This window comes from Phragmites australis, chromosome 1 (assembly GCF_958298935.1).
Source record: "Phragmites australis chromosome 1, lpPhrAust1.1, whole genome shotgun sequence".
Lineage (NCBI taxonomy): Eukaryota > Viridiplantae > Streptophyta > Magnoliopsida > Poales > Poaceae > Phragmites > Phragmites australis.
Genome location: NC_084921.1, coordinates 28542591 through 28567891, shown reverse-complemented (window position 1 = coordinate 28567891; position 25301 = coordinate 28542591). Strand labels below are relative to the sequence as shown.

Below are 25301 nucleotides of genomic sequence, written 5' to 3'. Positions count from 1 at the left end.
GGCGTCGATTCGCATGGATCGAATCCGTGTGTCTCACCCGGGGCTTGCCTTCAAAAATAAATCTCAGCCTCCCATGCATCTAAGCCACAATGTTAGTATGACTCCATGGATCTCTTAGGTCTAACATGCGGTGTTAGTTGGTGCAAGTGTGTGCGTGTGATGTGTGTTTGTAGGTGCATTCAGAATTTTCAGATACTACAGCAGCACCCATATGAGAGGGTTAAGAAAAACTGAACTGCAGATATAGGATTGTTGATTTCTTTCCAGCAATGTGTACTTGATATTGGTATATTACCGCAAAACAATACGACATCAAGGGACACAAACAATCATGCCTGCTGAAAGCCTCAAATCACACTGTTTTGCTTGAGCCTTTGAGCAGAGACCACTGAAGTTCACTCGGCCATGTGAACCCGAAGACAAACAGAAAGATTTTTCGACAAGGGAGTAGTAAACTTTACCCGCGATGTAAAAATAGCACCAAAGCATTCTTCATTTATTGTAGTACACACTATACATCTGATGACAAAGTATATGTAATATGTACAGTAATGACCAAATAACCATCACACCATGTATGTACATCGGAAATGGAGCATAACTAAGGTAATCTGGCATTGTGGAACAGCTGAAATAATGGCATAAGTATGCTTCACATATGGTTCAAGTACTAACACCCCTGGAATTGGAGCTACATGTCCAGGGGACAGCAAGGGAAGGAACTTGTTGAACTGAAGGATGCAAAGGAAATTTCGTATGGTGGGATAGCCGAAATATTGGCTAATGCTCCTTCACCTATGGTTCATTAAGCACTAAAACCCTTGTGGATGGAGCTCCAAGGGTTGGAAGGAATGCTAGTGCAGGCCTGAGCAGCAATCCTCGACACTGCTTCAGGACGGACGCCAGCGTTGCAGATGTTTGCAAAGGACCGCATGTGCTTCATTCCATACTGCGCCAACGACCCGCATTGCGCTTCAAAAGCACGTACCTGAAGAGAACATATGCAGGTTAGGCAGATGCTGGATGATGATCACATATTCAGTAGTTAAGATCTTACAATTGTTCTAGAAGCTAGAACAATTGTAAAGAGATTGCTAATCAACTGAATGGAAGTGAAGCTTAAGAATCTGCTCTTACTTCAAAAACAAGCGGCATGTATATAATAGCAAAACACAAACAAAGTCAATAGAGCCTTACCATAGACTTGAGGCAGCTCCAGTCATCAACCAGAGGTTTACCAGATGCACGAACAGCCTTCAGAACCACTGGACCATCCTCAGAGCCAAATAGAAGGTTACCGATCAGCTCAACACTGTTGTCAACATGAGATCTGTGGGCCATCACTTCAAGCAATTGCTTCCGAGCATCGTTTTTCTCAGGTGAGCCCTCAGCCAATTTCCGGTACTTCATGGGAAATAAAGAAACCAATAAGCTGGTTTGTTCATCAAAATGAATGCAGTAATTGTGGATAAGACACGACAGAAGTAAAGAGATTATCTGACAACAATCAAGATCACTAGCTTCCTTGTGATATACTGACCTTCTGCCAGAAGTAAACAAGATCAGCATCACGCTGATTAACAGCTCTTGAGAAAGACGGCAATGAGTTATCTTCCACAAATGTGGCGTTGTCGTTAGCAGGATTTGAGCCAATGTACAAGAACAGATGTTGAACACTCAGGTCCAATGAACCGTATTGCATCACATGGGAACCAAAGCTGTACGTGTTCTGAACTGCTGTCCTATCCTTGACCTGATCAACCAATAAATTACATTGATTAGGCGCATTGAAGCGTGGCTGTAAGGTCAAGCTAGAGTAATTCGTCTGAAACACTTACCAACTGGTACTGCTGCTTGAGAGATTCAGTTCGCAGATTGTGGATATCACTGTCAACATTGAAAATTTTAGCTAAGCACTAAAATGAAGAAAGCTTGCATTTCACTAAATGCGATGTGAGTGAAGCCAAAACTGACTTGCACCATGATGCCACATTGCCACACATGAATTGGATTTAACAAGATCTGAACAAGATTTCACCATACCAAAATGGAGTGAGAAACAAAGAGAGATGTGAAAAAACAAGTACCTGTCTTCCATCCAAGAAACACTGTACAAGTCCCCCAAGCAGGTGTCGTACTCCGGCGGGGGTTCCGGGTACTGGCCGGGGCAGTACGTCCCCCAGCTGCTCTCCTCTGCATTTGATGCGGTGGTCGCGTAGACATTGATGTCATCCGGCAGCATGCCCTCAAAGATGCTCCCAGATTCGCATGCTTCAAGGTAAAAGACCTGCAAAAGGAAATGAACACGGATACAAATCAAGCCATTGCTTCATGCAGAACAACAGTACAGAGCAGGAATGACCAAATAGCTGATCTGATACCAGGCTTTTGTAGGTTCCAGCAGCGTGCTTCTTCTTCAGAACATCCACGAGGTCATCACCGTAGAGGTATGGATAGGTAGGCATCCCTAAAAAATTTCAACAGAGTAAAACAACTGCGGCTATTTCTGATTCCACATGTATGCACATATACTGATATCGAATCTGAATGAATACAAGAACGGTTAGTTGTGAGTAGAGTACTGACCAACGACACCAGGGCCCCCATGGTCACTGTAAAAGACGAAAATATGATCATTGGGGCCGCTGTCCACGACCTTGCCGCTCCCACCACTGACAGCGGTTTTGTTGCCGAGCAGAACAGCAAAGAAATTCTTGACGTTGACCTCCCTCCCAGTGTAATCCTGCAGTGCAAAATAGAGTAATTTAAGCCAAATGGATGGAAAATTAAGACTAAGTAACCACTTGTACTAAAGAAGTTGACATTAGGATGTAGGAAATTTCGATTATGATTAGGTCCGCACTAGCTTTGTTGCAATCTAATCGCGTTGGACCAATACAGTTTTTCTTGCTCACAACAAAGTGGCAAAAGACGTCAGGTCAATGGAAATTTAGGTATTCTGTCATTTTCAATGTGGTACTTGATGGGATTGGTATTTTTGGGATTTTAATAAATACTTAAATTACATAGTTGTCACAATGGAACTTTTCTTTTTCACAACTACTCCATTGAATAGTAAGGTACTCTTAGAACATCTCTAACTAGCGTTACCTTTGGCACCCCAGCATAGACATCGCTACCCTTGGGATGGTTGATGATGACACCGGGCCTGGGATTCTCCGGGCTGTGCGCGATGTCGTCGTACATGAAGACGATGATGTTCTCGTCCTTGAGCCCGCCCTTCTTCATGATCTGGTACGCATGGCAGATGTCCGCCTGCAAGTTCCATTCCCAAAAACAGAGCTCTTGTCTTAGCTTCTCATAAAAGCAAGATGATCTTTCGTCTAACAAACACAACACTCACTATTACCCGTTCCCTATTCCACTATCCACTAATTTTAGTGGTATTTTTTTTAGAAAAAAGAACTCGTGTTGTGGTAATTTACCCAGATGAATTAAGCTCATACAACCACAAATGCAGCACATAATCTCACAATCATTGACTCAGATGATCTCATATTTCATTAGCATGAGTAGTATCATAATCGAATGGTCAATATTTTCTGTGACAAATAATCAATTTATTTGGTAAAAATATCAGGAGTTATGCAGAACAGGCCATATCAATGGCTACTGATATCTGCAACTCACATGCTGACACGTAAGCCCCAAAAGTCAGCGAAATTTCACCACCTACCTGACCTTGCAATTTCCCATTTTGAGATAAACAATAAGCAGATCAGTAAGAACCGAATCCCGTTCATGCAGCAAATGAGCTGGACCCCAAAAAAAAGAAAAAAAATCTTCCTATTATATTACTACTACAAAACGGGCGGCGCATACGGGATGCCGAAAAAATCTTTCTTTCTTTCTTAAATTAAAGGAGCATGCTTCAAAGCGATACGGCACTGATTCCTACCATTACGAAACGGGCAGCGCAAGAATCTGTCTTGCTTCAATTATGGAAGATCACCCGCCATATCAATCGTATCAAATCAAACGCGGATGAACCGGATAAGGTAAATCAACACGAAGGAAATCAATAAAGCAATCAAGTGGATGATCGGAGCATGCGCACGAGATTGTTTCGGGAGGTGGATCGAGCGCGAACCTGGTGGCGGTAGTTGTAGTAGCCGTTGGAGCCGGCGATGAGCACGGCCCACCTTGTCCCGACGGAGTCGTCAGTTTCCGCCTCCGCCGCCGCGCGCTCCGACGGCAGCCGGATGCTCGGCTCAAGGCGAGCCCACGCGGCGGACAGGCAAACGGAGAACAGCAGCGCGAGGCGGAGGCGAGCGGCCATGGCCTTGGCTTGCGCCGTACCGAAGAAGAAGAAGAAGAAGTTTCTTCAGTCGGTCCTCCAACGTCTCCTTTTATCGTGCGCCGTAGCTTCGTCTGTGTGGGGCCCATCAGGTGGGACCCGGCGTGGAGTGATATTTCGTATTTTCGGTGAAAATCACGAATACATTCTACTAGTACAATTTAGGGCTCTTCAAAATTCAAACAAAAATGAATGTAACAAAAAACCAAGAAAAACGTCGGATGAAATTTGCCCGTGGTTGCTATGAATCTTAAGCAATGCATGTCACTCCTGATGTAAATTGTAATGGGCTCTTGCGGCTATTATTTCTGTGTTTAAGATAAAGTTTAGTTCTTTGTGGGTTTGTGAGAAGCTCCTAACTTGTACTTGTAAGAATATTTCTTCTTGCGGGAACTAAAAAAAAAGGTGGCTACATGAAAGGCCGTGATGATGGCCAGAGCTGAGCTGAGCTGTGTGTGCCCTCTGATTGCCCAACTAACCAGTTTGTTCGTCGTAGATTTGTTGTCCTTTCTTCTCCTGCCGTGCGTGTGCCTACCGCCGACCCTACACGGACCACCAGCCGGTCTAGGAGCCGGCAGGAGGGTTTGAAAATTCTTCGGTTAGCGATCAATAATTGTCATTACCTAGTTTATTGGTTCACACCAATTTTATAATGGACCTGTTTTTAAATTTAAATTTAAAAATTCAATAATAATAAAAAATAAATAATCACAAAAAATACTAAAAATTAGAGATAATTCTAAGATCTTCTGTGAATTTTTTTTTCAAAAATAATATTATTTGTATCATATTCTATATGAAGGTAGTTTAAAAAAAAAGAAAAAAGTTGAATTGTGTAACTTATTTGTTAATTTATATTAAGGAAAAGATTAACATGACAACACATATTTTTTTTAAGGATGTATCTTAAAAGGATCTTTAAAATTGATTTCACTTTATTTAGAGTTTTATTAATTTCTCCATAATTTTTACAAAGTTCACAAACAGAAAGTGAACATATTAAGAAACAACACTATACTTATCTTTTTAATGTCTACCATTATTTTTCCTATATAAAGCACAGTATAAGTAAACTAATAAATTTTGAAGGTACGATGGCTTAGTTATGAATTAATCTAGTTACAACATATTTACACAATATTGCATGTTACAATAACTATTTCATGAGTTTATATATTTTTAAAAGACATAGCATCATATAAGAATACGAATAAAATTAGTTTCATGATTTTTGGATTAGCAAAGAGTTAACTATGCATTTAACTAGGTTTAGCAAATTCATTTTCTTATAAAAAATATTCAACTTTTTATAATTATAAATACTTTTATCGTGTAGATCATGTTACAAGGAAACAACGAAATTGGTTTCACTTTATTTCAAACTTAGATGAATTAGTTATTAATTTTACAAGATTAAGTCATTTTTTTGATTTTTTTTAACTTTACCGGTTACCGAGAAATACGCTTGGTAATCGAAAAATTTGACTGGCTACTGGTGAATACGGTCATTGCGGAAAATACAGAAAACTGATTGATAAATCGATCAATTTCACTTGCTACCGTTCTGTCGATTCGATCTAAATTTATCCTAAATTGCAAATTTAATTAAATAAATTTATCTAAATTCTCACCCGATTTTATTTATTTTTCACAGTAACCGTACATTTCTGGTTACCAACTGGCACCGGTTTTGTTTGTGAAACCTACCGCCCGGTCCGTTGCCTGCTGCAACCGTACGGACGACTGCGGCGGCCAGGCCAATCACCGGCTGGAGTTGGATATTTTCGCTGATCACTGCCCTACTACCTGACAGCTGTCGTGGCCACCAAGGATTTCCGTTGCGGTTTTGAACTCGTCGAATGATGGCTATCTCTGGGATAGTTTATGGGGTGCAGGACTTGTGTGATTAGTAGATCATTTAAGAAGAATGGACCAGTCGAGGTTGACCGTCTCTGATCTGACCTGCATTATGAATCATCACTATTCTCAAGTGCAAAGGAGAGCAGCACTTGATATCATGAGGTTGTTTGTTGAGTTTTATGATCACTACTATAACAACCTAACAGAGGAAAGGCTATTAATACCAGTTTTGCTAACACTTATAGTAATAAAATATTATTACTGGTTCATAACTATCAACGACTAATAAATTAATAAATATATCATTAACTATTTTTTACATCAACCGATAATGATAAGGAGTATATTATTACCGGTTCGTAGAAGGATAATCTTTATCAATATGGGTTGATGAAAAAACCAATAGTGATATGGGACATGTTTCCAAAGAGAAAGTGTTGCCTAAGCTTATAAATACAAAATGCAACACTAAGCTTGTAAGTGCAAAATTTAAACTAAAAAGGTAACTATAAAATAAGTTTTTAATTGCACTATAAAATAAGTTACTAACTACAAAATATATAAGGTTCCGATTAAAAAAAATCTCTAGATTATGCAAAAAAAAAAAAAACTGATACGGATTGCAAAAGATTGACACTAAGCTAGCCTATTCCTCTTAGACAACACGCTCAATCGTGATTGATGACAAATGTTCTGACTGCACTATCATTGTCATCGCCCGACGACAACAACGATTCGTCTGTCTCCTTTTTTAGCTCATACTAGTCAATGATGCTGTCGTTGTCATCATCGTCGCTATAGATGATGATGGGGTCATGAAGACCTCCTCCTATAGTGGCGGTTCCTTCTTCATCTTCCTTCTCCTCCTCCTCCGCGTTTGTCTCCTCCTCCTCGTCGGTCAAGCCCGAAAGATTGATCCAGTCCTCCTTCTTCTTGTCATCCTCGGTGGAGGAGTCCTCTACGTTGGCCACATCCTCCTCCTCTGAGCTCACCAACACACACGATGAAAGAGTGCCCTCTTGGAAATCGTCCCAGTCATCATCGCATAAGGAGAAGGAAAGGTCAGAGATTGCGATGTTATAGGAGGCCACCATTGCCTCCTCCTCTAATGATGATGGTGGCGGCAATGGAGGAGAGGACGGCTGAGGCGATGGTGGAGGAGGAGAGACAGGTGGCGGTGGTAGAGGAGGAGCGACAATTCATAGATGGAATGAGGAGGCTGTGAAGGATGAACAATTTTAATAATTGTTCGAGGAAGATGAAGTGGCATGAAATACGAAGGGACACACAAAAGTTATGTAAGGGGCAGTTATACTATCACTGTCGATTGTTGATAGCAACCGATAGTGAAGGGCGCGAGAGCTGAGACATCACTCTATTACTACTGGTTCACAACTACAACCTCTGTTTAATAATTTTGGCTTTGCCATTTGCTCTCCGCCTCAAGTGAGAATTAACTCGACACAGGTGAGAGCAGAGATCACAAGAGGTATTGGAATAAATGAGGTTTTCTCTTCGTCATCTAGTTCTTTGTTCTTTCTTATTTAGATATTTATTCTTCTCGTCCTAAATTATATTTATATAGTTCTTTGTTTTATGTTTATGTTCTTTTTTACAAATCTACTATTTTGTCATTTTGTTAACCAAAGGAAGCTTCCCGTAACTTTTGAGGTATTGTTAATTGCGAAATGAATATAGTCAATTTTTTATAGTTAAATCATATGCTTGTTTGGAATTGTTTATATTCACATAGTTTTCTAGAAAGATGTTTATGGGAAGGGGGCATGTCAGGGTCAACAATGTTGTCGCTCATTACCTAGGTCTCATTGAAGGCCTTCAGGATCATTTGCTCATCGTTACTGGAAGCTAGGTTCATCTAAATCGGTTGATCATCACTACTGTTGTTTGCCAGTACGCCCTGGGATCCAACAACAACTTCCAAATTATCTTTGATCCTCACAATAACAACTCCTATTTGTTGGGCCGCAAATTTACATGGTCAAATGAACGGTCTTCTCCTACCTGACTGAGGCTTGACTGTGTATTTTGTTCGGCTGATTGGGAGCCTATATTTCTGGATTCTCTCCTCCAAAGTGCTACTTCATCAATCTCTTATCATTGTCCTTTATTGCTCAGCCTCAAGACAAACATTTGGGGTAAGCGTCGCTTTCATTTTGAGTGTTTTTGGTCTTCTCTGGATGGTTTTCAGGAGGTGGTTTCTTCTAATTGGGAAACATTGGCGGCTACTTTTTGTCCTCTTGAGTGGTTCCATTTTAATTTAAGAGGCTAAGCAAGGGTCTTCAGAGTTAGAGTTAGAGGAAGGTCAGCCATATCAAATCTCAGCTTGTCATGGCAAAAGAAATTCTTTACTAGATTGAAATAGCTCGGGTTCGTCGTGCTCTCACTGTTGGGGAGGACTGGTTGAGGGCCAATTTGAAGAAGCATTGTCTTGATTTTGTCTTCTCTTGATAGAACGATTGCTAGGCAGCATTCTCGGGTTCTGTTTCTCAAAGAGGGCGATGCTAATAGTTCTTTTTTCCATCAGCAAGCTAGGTACCAATAAAGGAAGAATTTCATTGCCAAATTTCAGGTTGGTGATCTTACTATCACCTCTCAAGATGATAAACGATCCGATGTGTATGATTTCTATTCCAATTTGTTGGGATCTCTGGAGCAAAGGCAGGTTTCTCTCAACTTGGGTGTGCTTTACCAGCAGTTGCATCCTTTGGGTTCCCTTGATGAGCCTTTTTCTTTGGAGGAGGTTTGGAATATTGTCAAAAACCTTTCGCAAGATAAAGCTTCGGGTCCAGACAGTTTTACCAGACGTTTTTATAGATCTTGTTGGGCTACCATTCAGGAAGATTTGATGCTTGCGATGTTGGTTGTGCAGCAATATGGATGTGCCAATATGAGGTTTCTCAATTTGGCTTTTCTCACCCTTTTGCCAAAAAAAGTGGATGCTATTCAAGTGAAAGATTATCGCCCAATTAGTCTGATTCATAGTTTTGGAAAATTGGTGACTAAGATTTTGGCCAGTCGATTAGCACCTTTTCTCACTTCTATGGTGTCATCTAATCAAAGTGCTTTATTAAAGGAATGTGTATTCATGATAACTTTCTATTAGTTCAGCAAGCTGCGAGGTGTCTGTATAGGAGTAAGATGCCTCACCTCCTCCTAAAATTGGATATTTAAAAGGTATTTGACTCGGTTTCTTGGCCTTTTCTTTTGGAAGTCCTTAGTAGCTTGGGTTTTGGTCAAAATTGGTGCAATCTACTATGCAGTTTACTCTCTAGTTCATCTACTCGTGTGTTGCTGAATGGGGAACTAGGAGAGGTTATTAGGCACCATCGTGGTCTTAGGCAGGGAGATCCTCTCTCTCCTATGCCCCTCCTTTTGGTTATGGATATCCTTCATTCTCTTGTCTCTCGTGCTTCTCTTGATGGTCTTTTACATCCTTTATTTGCACAAGGGATCCAACACCGGGTTTCTTTATATGCGGATGATGTGGTGTTATTCATTAAATTGTTCATGGAGGACTTGGAATTAAGAAAGGGAATTCTTCATATATTTTTTTGACTCCTCGGGCCTTAAGACTAACCTTCTCAAATGTTTAGTTTCTCCTATTCATTACAAGGAATTAGATTTGGCTATTTTTCAGGACATCTTTCCTTGTGAAGTTAAGGATTTTCCTTGTCCATATTTGGGCCTTCCCTTGTCGATCAGAAAGTTGACAAAGGCTGAGCTTCACCCTCTTGTTGATAAAGTGGTTGATCATCTTCCAAGTTGGAAAGCATCTTTGATGAATCTTGTTGGGCGCCTGACAATAGTTCGCATGTTGTTGTCAGCAACTCCAATTTACCAAATGATTGCTTTGGAGCTACCTAAATGGGTTCTCAAGGCAATTAATGAAGTGAGGCATAGTTTTCTTTGGAAGGGGCATGAGCAAGCTAAGGGTGGAAATTGTTTAGTTTCTTGGAAAAGAGTATGCTAGCCTCTTCAATATGGTGGTCTTGGCATTCAGGATCTTTTGACGCTCGGATGAGCTCTTCGAATGAGGTCGCTATGGCTTCAGAAAAATGAACCGTCTAGACCTTGGACAGGTTTGTAGGTTCAGGTTCACCCAAACTTTAGGGCCTTTTTTTCGGTTGCCATGGTGACTTTAGTAGGAGATGGCTCTAACACTTTCTTTGGTTAGATCCTTGCCTTCATGGTCGGTCTCTAGGTGAGATTGCTCCGCACCTTCTTGCTTTAGTACCGCACAGAGTTGTTAAGCAAAGGACGGTGGCTAATGCTTTGGTTGATCTCACTTGGGTCTCAAATATCAAAGGGACTCTTTCGGTTTCTTCTATTGTGGATTATCTATAAGTCTGGGATTTGCTTGATGGTTTTAATCTGTAGCAAGGGGAGTGTGATCAACATGTTTGGCGATTTTCAAGCTCGGAAGTTTATTCTAGTAAGTCGTCATATAATGCCTTCTTCATTGGCTCTAATAGGTTTGCTCCCTGTAAGCGCATTTGGAAATCTTAGGTGCTGTTGCGCTGCAAATTCTTTCTTTGGCTTGCAATCCTCAATCGATGTTGGACCATGGATAGATTGGCCAAACGGGGACTTCCTCATCACTCTACTTGTCCTCTTTGTGATCCAGTTGATGAGACGATTCCGCATCTCCTTCTCATGTTTTTTTCTAGACAGGTTTGGTTCATCATTCTCAGTCAGTTCGGTCTGTAAGCTGTTGCTCCTCAACCGGGCTATGAGGTTTTCAAGCTGGTGGTGTTCTGCATTGAAGAAGATCGATTTATAGCACATAAAGGGTCTTAATTCTCTCATCATTCTTGTGCCCTGGGAGATTTGGAAGCTTCATAATGATTGTCTATTCAATGGAGTCTCTCCGGTGCCTCATATGGTGAAGCAAGTTGTGGCTGTTCAAGGGTCTCTTTGGTGTGTTGCGGGTGCTAAACATCTCCAAGTTCTTCTAGCTGGAGCTTAGTTTCTTCTTTAGCTGTTTTCTTGGCTCTCTTTTGAGCCTAGTTCTTTGTGTCTTTTTTTTTTCCTTCTTTTTGTTTTTGTTCCTAGGGTGTCTTCCTGTGTTTTGTTTGTTTCAGTGTGTATTGCTCTTCGGCTTTTGTTTCTTCTTATAATGAAATGACATGCGGGTTCAAGAAAAAAATAGTGCTATACATGTTCTTTCTTTGGATGACAATTTATTACCATTTGATTCTAATCTTTTTTGGATTTTGTGTGTGCTGTTGCGAACCTTTTCATAGGGATTCAATGGGCCAGTGCAGCAAACATACGACAGGCCATGTTCAGAATAAAGCGTATTTCGGAGTTGGATCAAAACATGCTTATTTGGTTTCATGAATCATGAGGGCATTCTGATCCCCCCAACCCAATCAAAAGACACCAAAGAGTAACAATGTTTAATGTGAGTTAACGTAATAGTAGTTGTATAACAGAAAATCCTTTGAACTCCATTGGCATGTTTGGTAACCCCATTACATTCATTGCCCACGAAACTGTTCTTCCAATGTTCAAGAATTACAAAACTATGTACAAATGTAAAAATAAATACATATGTGTTCTGCTTTCCAGATCTATGTACAGTGGCTTCAACAAGGTTTAATGCCAACTGCAAAATTAACTGAAATCAAATCAACATTCTCTCTGCTGCAGCTGTAAAGAAATGTAACGGAAACTTACTGACATGCCTCTCGGACAATCAAGCATTGCCTATACCATCTTCACACCCAGCTGTAGCTCTACTTCTCAGTGGAAGATGCATGTGTCGTTGAAAAGTTCCTGGCCACAATAGACATAGACGCAAGTTTCAGACATAAGAAATAACTTGTGTGATTCACTATGTGCAGACATTGAGACATATACCATAAACCATTATCTGAAATTCTAATGGAAGTTGGTTGCAAACTGGGCATATCCACACATGAGGGTGATAACTGATACCTTGTCATCTGACCGAACCATCTGAGCACTGTGGCTAATCACAGGACGTTCTTGGATCATTATGAACAATTTAGATATACTAAATCATACCACATCATTTTTTGTGTCTTTGGCCAATGGTCCTTGACACTGCCTGCTGCTTAGAAAGGACTTCTGCTATAAGTTGTTTTTGGCCAAAAATTTGTGCATTCTTCAGAAGCAAGTTTCTTGATGATGAGTCTACGGAATAGCCTTGTCCAGTCATCCAGTCCAAGAGGCATAACAGTAGCTGCTTCTTATCAGGCTTTCGGATGTATCTCTGAATTGCTCTGCCAAAGATATCCTGCAAATGCAATGGTTGTGTTCAGCATTGTACATGGAAGGAAGAGTAAGTTAGCATGATAGCTATAGCTGTTCATATGCAGGGCCCGGCCAGGCCCACTAAATCCTGGTCTTGAAATGCCAGGCCCGAGCCCAGCCCTAAGGCTGAGAACTTTGCAGTATTCAGGCCCAAATCCTGGACCAGCAAGAAAATGAAGCCCAAAGCCCGAACAATAAATTTTTGCAGTGGACAAAACCAGCGATTCTGGGAGAACAGATTAGCACAAAATCATCTTAAAAATTAGGTTTCTGGAGTCATGAACACACGACATGAGCTAACGAAACAATCAACCATGTCCTACAGAAAATAGATACATTCTATGTTCTACAGACCAGTTCATGTCAGACTGCACAGGCAGTGGTAAATTAATTGTCGTCACAAATTCCTTCAAAAATAAATCAGTGCATTGCCATTTGTCAGGAATGCATCACCAAAAAAGAAAAAGAAGAAGAAGCACGGTCAATCTCTCTTCCCCCAAAATAAGATTGTTTCTGCTCTTGAAGAAAAGAAACAAAATGAGTAGAACACAACAAAGACACAAAGATGCCCCAAGCGGACACATTTTCTGCAAGGGAAATTAGAAACCAGATGACTTTAGGCAGGAAGCAGCAACGCTGGGGACACCAACGAGGCCAGCAACCTTGTGGCGACAGGGAAAGAACTGAGTGTGAAGAGGCCGGTCATGCAAGAGTGCATGAGAAGTCTGGGCTGCCACGTTGCAGGGGGCCTTTGAGACATGCGGTGACGTCCTCTCTGGCCCCTGGTGATAGCGTAGGAGCAGACAGCGGCCAAGAGAGCAGGGTGGAGGATTTCTACATCCAGAAGACCAAATACAGAACTGTTTTTGAATTTGGGATGGGGAATTAGGGAAGGTCACTCATATATGGCAGCTGCGACTGACTGCCTGTAGTGTTGCTAGCAATTTGGCAAGCCTTCTTGGTCTACTAGAATTAAAGCCCGAGCCTGGTCTGAAAACTCATACGGGCTTTGGGTAGAGCCGGATCCAAGTGTTGGCTAGGTAAACACCCATAAAACTAGTCCTGAGCTGGGTCCGAGGGACAAACTCAGCCTGGAAAAAAAAGGGCCATGTCGGCTGGGTTGCCAATCAGCCGATCTAATGCTAGTTACCAAAAGAAACCCAGAAAAGAGAACATTGTGATGAAGAAAATGCTTATTTATAGCAAAAGATCCTTGGTGACAATGTTTCATGCATGGTTTAGAAAGCTGGTGGTAAACAAACGGCTAGTTATCATTGGTTTCGGCCAAACCGTGAGAACACCAGTTGTTTCCTAAAATCACCGAGTTTCTTGAAACTGGCCTGGCAGGCCTGCTAATGGTTTTGATCCTGGTTCCGATATCCTAAACCCTTATTTCTATGATCCCCAGCAGCTGTTTGAACGTCTTAGTGCCAGAGCAACAATGGTGGTCGCTAGCCCTATTAAATTGAGTCTATAGGATCTCTTGTAATTATTTTAGTTTTGCCGTAGAAACCAGGGGATATTGCACCCTTTCCACAGGAAAGACCTGTTAAAATCAGGTTGCAGAAACTTGCTAAAACCATTCCAGGGCCTAAATGAAACCATTTCATCATTGTTGTTGGTAGATTAGGTGTATTATTACTTATTAGGCACCAAAACACATGTTTGTTAAAAAACCTGAAATTCAATGCAAATGGTCCGGTTTTCACTAACCTAGCATTTTTTTCCTCCAAAAAGAAGTTTCCTAAATCTGATAAACATTATAATAACACAGATTGTAAGCAAGAATTCCGAGTTCAAACAAGAATTCCGAGTTCAAACATGAGTGATAAAGAAATGCCGGAATCCAAATATGTTTGTGCAGGCACTGAGAAATCATGAGTGGAAAGTGTGACAGGTCTAATCATTATATTCATGGGCATTGGAAGATAAAGTGCCATGGGAATTGCGCAACTGAGATGTGATTGCAGATTTCAGAGTATCTGATGTCATGTACATTCCAAAAGTTTTCAGCATGAACTTTTAGCTAACTTAAAATGTGTAGTTTTTGGGTATAGCTCTGAACAAACCATCTAGTATAATTACACCATTTTAAAATCTGCATATTTCCAAACAGGAATCAAAGAACACTACAGGCATAGAACCATCACCTGGCTGATACGCCACCTGGAGCGGTTTAGGGCTTTCATGACATCATTAATTAGATTTATGTTGCCTGATGCCATGAAAGACCTAGCAAACTTCTCCAAAGAGGGAGGAGATATCAGCTCAGCATTGTCCTGTTTAATTCGATCTGCTTAGTATAGACACAAAAAATGAACAAAAGAGATTGCAGTAGCAAATGCCAAAAGCCCAAAAGCATAATATCTTATTACCTTAACAACTATATATGCATCCTTGAGAAGTCCTGCTGGAACTAAGATACCTAAAGCCTTCTCATGAAGAGATTTATGCACTGTTCTCTTACTGTATCTCAACATGTTATATACAGAGAATGCTTCAGAAGGAAAACCTGCTTTCCCTAGCTGTACCATTACATGAGAACAAAGCTCCTGGAAAAGATATATAGAATTTTTGTCAAGTACATATAGAGTGTCTACAAACAAAAACTGATTTAAAGCATGTTGCAGTTGCAGCCTTGCAGGAAGATGTGCAATTATTGCTGACTCCCTTCTGCAAGTGTGTCATAACTCAAAAACAACAGGACATAGTACTCATTTTTTTTTAATGGTTGTGTCAGCAATGGAAAATAGTCACACATTTTAGGTCATGCCTACAGGCGACTTGTTAGGTCATGTGGGCGCAAATGGGCCGGGCCGTATCCCCGAAGTATCGGAGAAATATCCAATTATGTACCCGGGATTTACATAAATTTTTTTTTTCGGATACTTGCCGGATACATATCCCGTGAGTATCAGTATCGGATACGGTATCCGATACGGATACGGAGCCTCCTTCAAGTACCGGTGTTTCAGAGGTCACACATACTATAACATAGAACTATTCGCCTAAGCTAAAACTATACTATGACGATAATTGATAATAAGACTAACCACTCAAATCTCTACTAATATAAAGCAGCAGTTTCGTCAGTTTCATCCCACCTCCCCTCTCCCACCTTATCTAATAAAAAACAGAAAAAAAGGGCCAAAAAACCTAGAGAAAACTGAACACCAACTGCCCACCCACGAATCATGTGCGTCCCCCGCTTCTTCAACTACCCTGGTCTCGTATCAGATCCGTCCCCGCCGCCCTACCCCACCCGGAGAGGGTCCAACATGGGTCTGATGGGCCGCCTCACCTCTTCTGTGGCCAAGGTGCAGCTTAAGGGGCAGCACGTGATGGCGCTGCAGTGCGAGGAGATGGTCTTCTCCGACGGCCCGCGGCAAGGGAGGGCACGGCTAGGGGCGCTTAGTGGACATCGGTGGTGGAGGCGAGGAACACGCATAGCATAGGGAGGAAGCTGAGGAGCTGCAGAGAACGCTGATCAAAGACGACGATGCTGCTCCCGGCCTTGTGCGTGAGGAGGCCCCTGGGACTGATGAATCTTTTGGTATGTTTGATCCATTCCCCCTCTCATTCAATCTCTTTGCCCTTTGTAATGTATCTTTTTCAAGAGATTTTCCTGCAAAATCTTGGTGCAAGGAAGTTGGGAGTGTAGCACAATAAATATGTTCGATGAAATGCCTAGGAAGACACCCAAGCTATACCCCGCCGTGCCACCATCAAATGCAGAGCTCATGTCATCCAGCTTAGCGAGCATCCAAAGGACCCGACCTCTACCCCGAGCGTGTATATGCAGTTGCTGTGCTGAACACGATCTCAGGGAGACGGGGCCTGCAAGTGTCACTGCCGTGTAGCATCAGCATCAGCGGGGAGTCCTGCAGCGGCATCGCGTTAACACCACCTACGTTGACAGCAACTCTAACATCAACCCGGCCATCAAATGTGACTGCTCCATCAACGCCTACACTGTTTACAACATCACAAAGCTGTACGTTCCTATCCTTCTTTCTTTCCCTCCCTCCCTCTAACTCAAACTACCAACACACCCAACTGCTGCTGCTGCTCACTAGCTGTTCGATGAATTGCCTAAGATCTTAGTCCCTACTCTCTGCTATCTATTCAGTAGTTCTTCAGTAAAAAGGAAAGTGAAATTGAGAGTTGTTACACTGTTTTAGAATCTCATGGACTTCAGAGATGTCGAAATCTGATGCTTGATGTTGTCCAAAGCAGTGCCGGAGAATCACATAAGAGCAAGTAGCTTCAGTAGTTTTTAAGGGCTTATGATGTTCCTTTTTTTATCTAGATGGACACCACTACTCAATGTTTAATGGTTTTCTGTTATCACACTATTGATATTTGACAAAATGATAACAAATTGTCTTTCTTTGTTCAGTTGATTTGTTAGATATTTGAATGGAATGTGAGTATAGGGATCAGGATGGAAAATCATTGGCAAGTGAACTATTTGATGTACGATTGAGTTTTATCAAAGGAATGCCCCCAAAAATAATTTGAAGTTCGAGTATATTTAATTTAATTTAATTAGTTGATCTTTACAAGAGTTCACTAATAGTTTTGTATCATTCTGATTAATGTTTTGGCTGCAGATCCCCTAGAAAAAGGGCATGATGTAGGCCTTGTGGAACTGCAGTGCGATGCGGCCCATGAAGAAGAGGTACCACGGTGCACATGTCAGTGGCGGTGATGGCGAGCCCCCTGTTGATATAGACTCATGGGACGCTTGCATGTAGAAGAACATGGGGTCAACAGTGATGGCGATGATGCAAGAGATGCGGAAGCCACAGTTGAGGCGCACCAGCTGTTGGTCCTGCGGATCAAATATAGCCGCAAACTCCATTCTTGCCGTGGCCATCATTCTAGAAAACTTGCATCAATCGAACTCGACATCACAATTTGATCTGAAGATTTAATTATTAGCTACAAACTTTGATAAATGCTGAATGCCCTTTTTTCTTGGCAATTTGAAATGTTCTTGCTATGGTTCTTGATGCCTTAAATAGAAAGAAGGATTTGGAACCCAAAAAAGAATTTTGTTGTTTGTGTTCAGCTTGTAATGGAATATATATATATAAGAAAATGATTTGGAACAAAGAAAGGAGGCTCCAGGAAGTAAGCAGTGCAATGGATGCAAGCTAGAAGTAATTATTTGATCCTAAGGTTCTTGGATGCAAGTATTCTAACTAATGGAGTAATGTGCAGTATAGCATTTAAAGAAGTCTTGCTTAGTTTTTTGTTGTTGCTAAACATCCATAATTAAGATTTTCTTCATGTGGGAAGTAAAACAATATTGTGTGCAAGATTTAAGAACCATTGCAATGTAGGGGTGTAGATTTAAGAACCATTGCAATGTAGGGGTGTCATATTTAGGATCCGTTGCAACGCACAGGCATTGTACTAGTTACTCAAGTTAATTACGGAAACTATATAATCCTATCATTGTGTATTCCCACTTGATCTGCCCAAATAAATGAGCTAACTATAACATTGTGTATTCCAAATTGATGTGCCCAAATAAAAGAGCTAACTATAACACCGTGACCCATGTAGTATACCAAACGAGCAAATGGAAATAAGAGAAAGCAAAAGTTAAGGGACTTCTGATTCCAACCAAGAATCAACAGAATACCAAGGATGTGATAGTTGTGGTTTGATCCAGGATAGAACTTAGTAATGATATACTAAATAGATCAAAGGTACAAGAACCAAAATACCTCGTTTAATTGATGACCCTTTGTATGCATATCTTCAATCGTTTTGTACGCTAGGTGATAGACCTTTGCGTTGCCGAAGTACCTAATCAAGGTATTAAACGTAATATTATCAGGTGATATGTTCAATTCATCCATTTTCTTTAGCATACTCGTTACACTCTCCATATCATTTGTGCTGCAGTAAGCACGCAGTGATGTATTAAGCATAACCAGATCATATGTTGCATTCTCGGCCTCAAATTCTTTTGCAAGTTGTTTTGATTCTTGGCGATGACCACCTCTGTGTAATGCTGAAATCATGATACTAAATGCATAACCATCTGCAGAAACCAGAAGATAAGCACCTCAGAAAATGTCAACTAGACACAAATAGTTGATAATAGTATCAGTAAGACATTCCAATACGACATTTGCATGTGAGTGCATGGGCAAAGCTCTAGAAAATTATTATATTGCCACAAACTATGCTATATAAGACTCCTCAACACAACACGAAGCTACAAAGCTAGACGACACTAATTCAGAGCATGAAATTAACATAACCATGCAATATATTTTTTCTTAGAGGGAACTTAAAATTAAATTCAATGTGCTAATTTGCAGCTAGTCAACATATAGTGAGCCATTGAATAATCTATTGGTAGGAACCAGAAACTGAGATCAAGTTCTTATAGCCCAACAAGTATATTAATGAAGAATCGTATCCGTACACTTATAACGAGAAACTAGAAAAAGAGATAATTTAATTTGTTATCTGGCTAGATACCGTACCAGATTTGACACCTTTTTCTTTCATTTCATTAAATAGCATTGTCGCTTCCTGTATCTTTCCACCTTTGACAAGGCCATCAATCAATATGCTGTATGGCATCTGGACACAGTATAAGGTTAAGGGATTATGATAGCACACATTAAAGCATAAGTGTTGTTAACTTGTTATCTCTAAATGTAAAGCCGGTCAATTTAAGGGACCATATGTGCGTGCACATGGAGTACTTCTGTGTGTGAGACCACATGTATTACCTCATCCTGTGCAAAGCCTGAGGCTTCCAGCTCAGTTAGCAGCTCCTTAGCTTTCTCAAAGAGACCACCTTTAGAATATACCTTTAACAAAGTGGTCAATATAACCTAAAAATGCAATGTAATTTAGAAGATAGAACAACATTATTAACACCAACTTTTCATTGAATAACCAATGAGAGTTCATAAGAGTTCCAAAATGCACAAGGTAAACACCATGAGTACAGGTATAGGACTCAGACAAAGAAGCAGACAATAATTGAAATGTGAAGAGGCTGTATTACAAACATTCAGGAGCACCAGTGCTCTCCATGACACCTTAATCAAGGCCATCCAAGTCCCATTCAATAGATCATGTAGCCAGAAGAAAACATGATACCAACTAGATGGGGTTTGCAGGAGACATTTTCCCTACTTAATGTAAGAATATCCTTTGGCGTACTGAAGACGAACATTCTCGCAATTTGGATACAAAGACTAATCGAAATTGCATCCAAAATACGAATTGGATTATGAGTACACAGTTGTGAAGCATAATTTGACCGAATTAAGTATTCCAGTTCAATAAACATGAGTAAAGGATCTATGGATGAAGATACAAATAAGTTTATTTACGATAGTAGCTAAATGTTTTGATAAAAAAGGAAGTGGAGACCCAATAGCTAAAAAGATAGTTCGGTACACTAGAACCATCATCAGATTCCTTTCCAAATATGCCATTGGTTAAGTGCTTACTGCTGACTATAACACGGCAGTGTCTGCTTTCATGAACATCGACGAGAATAATCCACTGATACGCTAGTATGCTACATACTGAAAGTTATATGATAATTAAACAGGAGATATTAACTAGAAAGTAGAAGCAGAAATGATCCAGCTGAAAAATCCAGCCACACACTAAAACAATAGTATACATGTGGTATTTGTCACCAAGCATTTCTTGACATCCAGTGCAACAAACCATCCAACCTGTGGCATACATGTGCCATGCCTATTAAGAAATGAATACTACTTGCAAGAAAGAAAGAAAAAAGACAAAGAAAGAAATAATCATATAGTGGAAAACACGTTAGCAAGGAAGGTAACAAAATTGAGGACTTGGCATATTCAAGCTAATTAATAAATGACCACCGAACAAGAACAAGAAAATGACCTTGTTTGGTTTTAATCCAGAGGACCTCAGATCTTTCATCAACAACTCAGCTTTTTTGTAATTAGCATTTTCTGAATATGCATTCAACAGGGAGCTGTAATGGAACAGATTAGGATTATGGCCTTCATCCTTCATTTTCTGGAAGTATACTTCAGCCTCCTCACAGTAGTTATGAGACGCACATACTGCAAGAAGAGTGCCATATATTACACTATCCATCTGAAGACCCTGGGAATTCAGATCATTGATCAATCCCATTGCCTTAGCGTAGCCCTGCTTCAACTTCATGCACCCAGATAGCAGCTGGAGGACACAAGAGAAATGATTCAAAAAATCTATGCCCTTCAGTCAATAATAAGATACCTATCACAAATGTTAACAATTAACAAAAAAGGGTCATAGTCCCGTACGGTACTGTAGGTGAATGGATCAGGTGATAGACCTTCGCGTATCATCTCATCATAGAGCTTGAAACTGCTGTCAAACCTCCCATTCTTCACCAAGCATCCAAGAACCGAATTACAGACGGAGACATGGACCCTCGTCGAGCGATCTTGGATGGCACCGTACACTTGCAGTGCCCTCGCGGGGTTACGGCTCAATCCGAGGTACTTGAAGTAACCGCTGTACGACGCGGCGTTGGTCATCTCACGCTCCTGCATCCACTCGAAAACCTGAAACACACAAAGTTCAGCAACTCATTGCCTATCGGAAACTCTCATCGCTATCTCCATGGCATCAAATTGACCAGAGAGCAAAGTCACCAAACACTACCTTAGAGAGCTCATCCCAGCGCCTGTTGTCTCCACAGTGGCGCAAGATTATGTTGCAGTCCTGTGTCTGCAGCACATCCTCAAACCTGTGACAAAGGGCGTAATTTGCAATCTTCAATTTCAATTCAAATCGAGCAGCGCTGAACTACTGAATGTCCCGTTATCTTGTTTGTACCATTGGAAGACAAGTAAAGCAATTGAGCCCCCATTTGTTAGCAACTCGCAGCATAATCCACAGCTGATGCAGACTATTCAGGAACCAAAGGCTTACGGCAAAAAAAAAAAAAAAAAACGGAGTACCTGGTGAGGGCGGCGACGGGGTCGGAGGAGGTCTTAACCTCGGCGACGGCGCTGCGCCTGGGGGACGGCCTCGGGGGCTTGGACGCCTCCGGTGCTTCCAGTGTCTGGGAGGCCGCACGGACGCAGGGGAGGGTCCGCCGGGGACACGTCGGCGCCGGCAGCGGTGGGGAGAGGAAGCGGGAGGCGTCTAGCATTGGCAAGGACGAGGCTCCCATCTCGGCGCCGCGGCGTTCGTGCTATCTGTTCTCGTCTCTCATTCGACCGGTACGAGATAGGAAGGTAGCCATGCTTGCCCAGTGCTGGCTCCTCTCCTCACACTCGACGGGATTTTTCGTCGATTTTTTTCTTCTTATTTTTAACTGCAAAATTTTCTCATCCTTTATATGTCATCAATTTAGTCACTGATACGTGGGTCCGGACCCACCTTGTCATTGAAAAAATTAGAGTCTCGCATCCTTTATAATTGCAGTGGAAGATAAGGAATTTATGAGAGAAAGGGCCTGGCCAGTCGGGTCAAAATAGCGAATTTCGGCCGGGCTGGTAGCAGGACATTAGCCCGAAATGAATCTGAGAAAAATTGCGTGTCCAGGACAAAAATGAGCATGAAAGCTTCGATGTGTATGCCGTTTATGAACTTAGCATGCATTTTGTTCACCTCCATTGCTTACCCCGTCAATCGAACAAAACACATATAGGGAAAATGGCGCACAGGTCGAAATTTCATGTTAGTACTCCATGTAACAAGGTGTCTCCACAACTTTGGAAGCAAGGTGGGTGTGAAAGTGACAGGAGAAACGGGCTGAACCTATTCCACATTACAAGGCCTTGAAGTTATACATGTAATTCCTCAATGTGTGGATATCTTGCATTGACTCCAGAAGCACATGGTCCACATAAAGGCTCAATGCACCAGCTCTGCACAGTAACACAGATGTAGAAGACAACAATGTTATTAATCATCAGTAGTCACCGAAGAAGATGAAGGGAGATTCAAGCACATCATACATTAAAGGGCCAAACGGGAGCCACGCTACATCCCATCGAATTCTTGGCAATCTACAACAGCAGCCAACAGTCAGAAATGACAATATTGTTGAGTATTAATGCAGCTGCAACAGTTAGAGAAGGATTGCCATGAATATGAATTGCTTGAAATGCTAACATATTAGCAAAGCATTTGATTGACGCAGGAAGGACAAAACGATGGGTGAGATGATATACCTCAAGATGTAGTATGTCCAAAAGATGGCTACCAAAACACCAATATAACATGAATACCACATCCACTTCTTTGAGGAGCCTGAATTCTGTAGTAATCCTTTAACCGCAAATAGGCATGCTAGGGCAGCTATCCAATCTGCAATTTTCACAATCATCTATATTCGAATCAAAGTGTATGGAGAACTGTTTTGAGTTAGGTGATATATGCTCCTTTGTGCATATCAGGCGACAGGCTATCAGCACCGTATTCTATTTATTTGGGGATCCTAAAAAATAGAAATCCCAATGCAACAAACTAATGACGACAATGGTAATGGTAGGAGAATAATATCATTCTTTCTCATAGCCTCCTTCATAAAGTCCCAAGGGTATTGGTAGGATACTAAAACATTCTTTATCATACCCTTCCATTAAAAAAAGTCATAATTAGGAACATTTGCAGAGAGCTCCCTGTCTATTGGTTGGAATGATCAGGGAAGTCCATGGAGAACTAGGATAGGCCATAGCATTGTGAACAACAGGGCACATGCACAAACAATTATACGAATTACATCACTATCTGAGCGTCAAAATATTGTATAAGGTATTGAACTTGCAGTCTAAAATGTATCTTTTTGCAACATGGAGAAGTTCACAATTGTTTTCGATGGCCAATTAAATTGTAAGCAAGCAAACTAGTCAACTTTGACTAAACAACAATGTGATCCGCAAATATACAGTTAGAAGTATCAACGGATGGTTTATTCAGGACTTCCCAAGATAAAAAGAAAAGGTTGGATGAGATAGCAAACCTGCAATTATGACCATTGGTGCAGGCAAATCTTCCATGAAGTAAGCATGGTACCGCTGTTAATTGGAGAAGCACAATGTAAGGAACTTTCTATAATAATGATTCATGACAGTGCCAAGAATACAGCAGTAACTGATTATTTCCAATGGTTCAGGAGCTATAATTGCAAGCATTTTAGTTATCAGGAAGCAAGAATGTGTAAGAAGTGTACATCACTATAGCGTCTATCAATTAGTGACTAGTAATAACAAAACAAAGTAACGTGATTTTGATCATTTATGATCCTAATCCGACATGAAAAGACTTCGTGGTTTGGTGCCTATATTTTGAATATTATGCTAACCAATGGAAGGTAAACATGGACATAAATGATCATTGATAAATAACCATGAAAAGAAGGCGCAAGAGGATAGATAGGAAGCAACCAACCAGCTCCCACGGAGACCAGGCGTGGTGAAAGCTGGAGTAGACCAGGAAGGCCGCGTAACCCAGGAGGAACCCCGCGAAGACGCGCTGCACAAAACAGGAGGTGATGAGAGCACGAAATCACCAATCGAGATTCGAAACAGCGTCCTGTGCCCATGGCAAGATCCCCTCTTCGTAACTCTAGACCGGATGAACCAGGAATCGGAAACGCACCCTCCAACGGCGGCTCTGATGCGCCTGCTTCTGCTCCAGCGACCGGACCAGCTCCTCTTGCTCTGCGAACGCACCACGTCAGCAGAAATGATTCGAGTTCGTGGAGTCAGCAGCGCCTAAAACCCCAAGGTCCGGGGGGGCGCGGGGATGCGCGCGTGAAATCGCAACATACCTTGGGTGTCCATGGGGACGAGGTCGTCGGCGTCGGCGTCTCCGCCGTCGCGCCGCCTCCACCACCGCCTCGTCGCAGTCGTCGCCATCCTCTCCGGTCTGGGGCCTCCTCGCTTCTGATCGAGGGCTCCGTGGGGACCCGACGACGCCTCGACCCTTCGATGACGATTTGGACCGTGCGCTTGTTGTTCCCTTCCCTTTTTTTGGTTGCGAAATGGAACGGCAGACGGGCTAATGTTTGGAGCAATTTCCCTCCGAACAGTTAAATTTAACTAGAAACTCTGTCAATTTTCCACAGCTAAATCAATCACAGAGAAAATTGGAAATTGATATGAAGCTCTCAAATTCGCCACAACTTAGAGATAATGAACCTGAGTCAAGCGACAGCGCCTATGCGAGATTCTAAAAACTTGCCCAAATTTTGGCCACAACCCGAAATGTTAGCCAGATCTATTTAAGGCCATCTTCAACAAAATCCTTAAAATTTTATCCTTTAAAATACTATTACAGCATCCCCTATCACTATTGCAGCATCCCTCATTCCCTTCATCTCCAACAGAATCTCCTTCTTTCATCCTTTATCTTCTCTTTCCTATATTCTAATATTTTACGTCCAACCGACATAACCGCCGTCGCAGCTTCATGTTTCATTGGTTATGCTACGGTCTAACATTTTTGCTACCAAATAATTTAATTACGTCAGGTTGTACATGTAAATGTGGTCGGCATTTTTTCGGTGTTTACTATTTTAGACCTGTAAAATAGCAGTACGCTGACATTCAATTTTGGTATCTTACACTAGAAGGAAGCTTCCAAAGCAAAGAAGAAATCAGCTTGCAGCCGAAGCCTCCAACGAAGTGGCTTGTAGGGGAAGGTTAAGCAGTGTCTTCCCTTAGAAGGTTCGGCCGGGCACTATATATAGGAGGAAGAGGACCTCTCATTTGCAAGCCACGAAATAGAGTCTCGTGTAGCCTGGGAGCAGTTAATGAGAGAGCTATGTTTCTCCAATGATTCTTCC

General features: G+C 41.5%; 3 protein-coding genes across 16 annotated transcripts; all 3 read right to left on the bottom strand.

The window, feature by feature from the left end:
• Positions 1 to 469: 469 nt before the first annotated feature.
• Positions 470 to 4349, bottom strand: LOC133914280 (vacuolar-processing enzyme-like). The gene is made up of 9 exons (XM_062357404.1): positions 4112 to 4349; positions 3112 to 3276; positions 2587 to 2743; positions 2382 to 2467; positions 2088 to 2287; positions 1839 to 1887; positions 1541 to 1753; positions 1198 to 1404; positions 470 to 988 (listed from the first exon to the last, which is right to left on the bottom strand). Exons 1-9 carry the CDS (start codon positions 4298 to 4300, stop codon positions 806 to 808), a joined length of 1449 nt encoding a protein of 482 aa, XP_062213388.1. The 5' UTR covers positions 4301 to 4349; the 3' UTR covers positions 470 to 805.
• A 7228-nt stretch (positions 4350 to 11577) lies between these two features.
• LOC133914219 (pentatricopeptide repeat-containing protein At1g10910, chloroplastic) lies at positions 11578 to 21857 on the bottom strand. 14 transcript variants are annotated; one of them, XR_009909201.1, is made up of 12 exons: positions 21463 to 21857; positions 21164 to 21248; positions 20800 to 21063; positions 20390 to 20692; positions 19240 to 19344; positions 18988 to 19087; positions 18217 to 18536; positions 14854 to 15030; positions 14629 to 14757; positions 12230 to 12461; positions 12062 to 12160; positions 11578 to 11977 (listed from the first exon to the last, which is right to left on the bottom strand). XR_009909201.1 is itself a non-coding variant. In XM_062357372.1 (11 exons), exons 1-10 carry the CDS (start codon positions 21675 to 21677, stop codon positions 12234 to 12236), a joined length of 1926 nt encoding a protein of 641 aa, XP_062213356.1. In that variant the 5' UTR covers positions 21678 to 21857; the 3' UTR covers positions 11578 to 11977; positions 12230 to 12233. The 14 variants fall into 14 exon arrangements, 1 of the variants encoding a protein (XP_062213356.1); XR_009909215.1 differs by lacking the exon at positions 12062 to 12160 and having other exon boundaries at positions 11578 to 11819; positions 11879 to 11977; XR_009909212.1 differs by lacking the exon at positions 12062 to 12160 and having other exon boundaries at positions 11578 to 11807; positions 11879 to 11977.
• A 202-nt stretch (positions 21858 to 22059) lies between these two features.
• LOC133914269 (uncharacterized) lies at positions 22060 to 24505 on the bottom strand. Its single transcript, XM_062357395.1, has 7 exons — positions 24285 to 24505; positions 24113 to 24174; positions 23903 to 23986; positions 23475 to 23529; positions 22684 to 22819; positions 22468 to 22518; positions 22060 to 22377 (listed from the first exon to the last, which is right to left on the bottom strand). The coding sequence occupies exons 1-7, from the start codon at positions 24370 to 24372 to the stop codon at positions 22278 to 22280; spliced, it is 576 nt and encodes a 191-aa protein (XP_062213379.1). The 5' UTR covers positions 24373 to 24505; the 3' UTR covers positions 22060 to 22277.
• Positions 24506 to 25301: the final 796 nt, after the last annotated feature.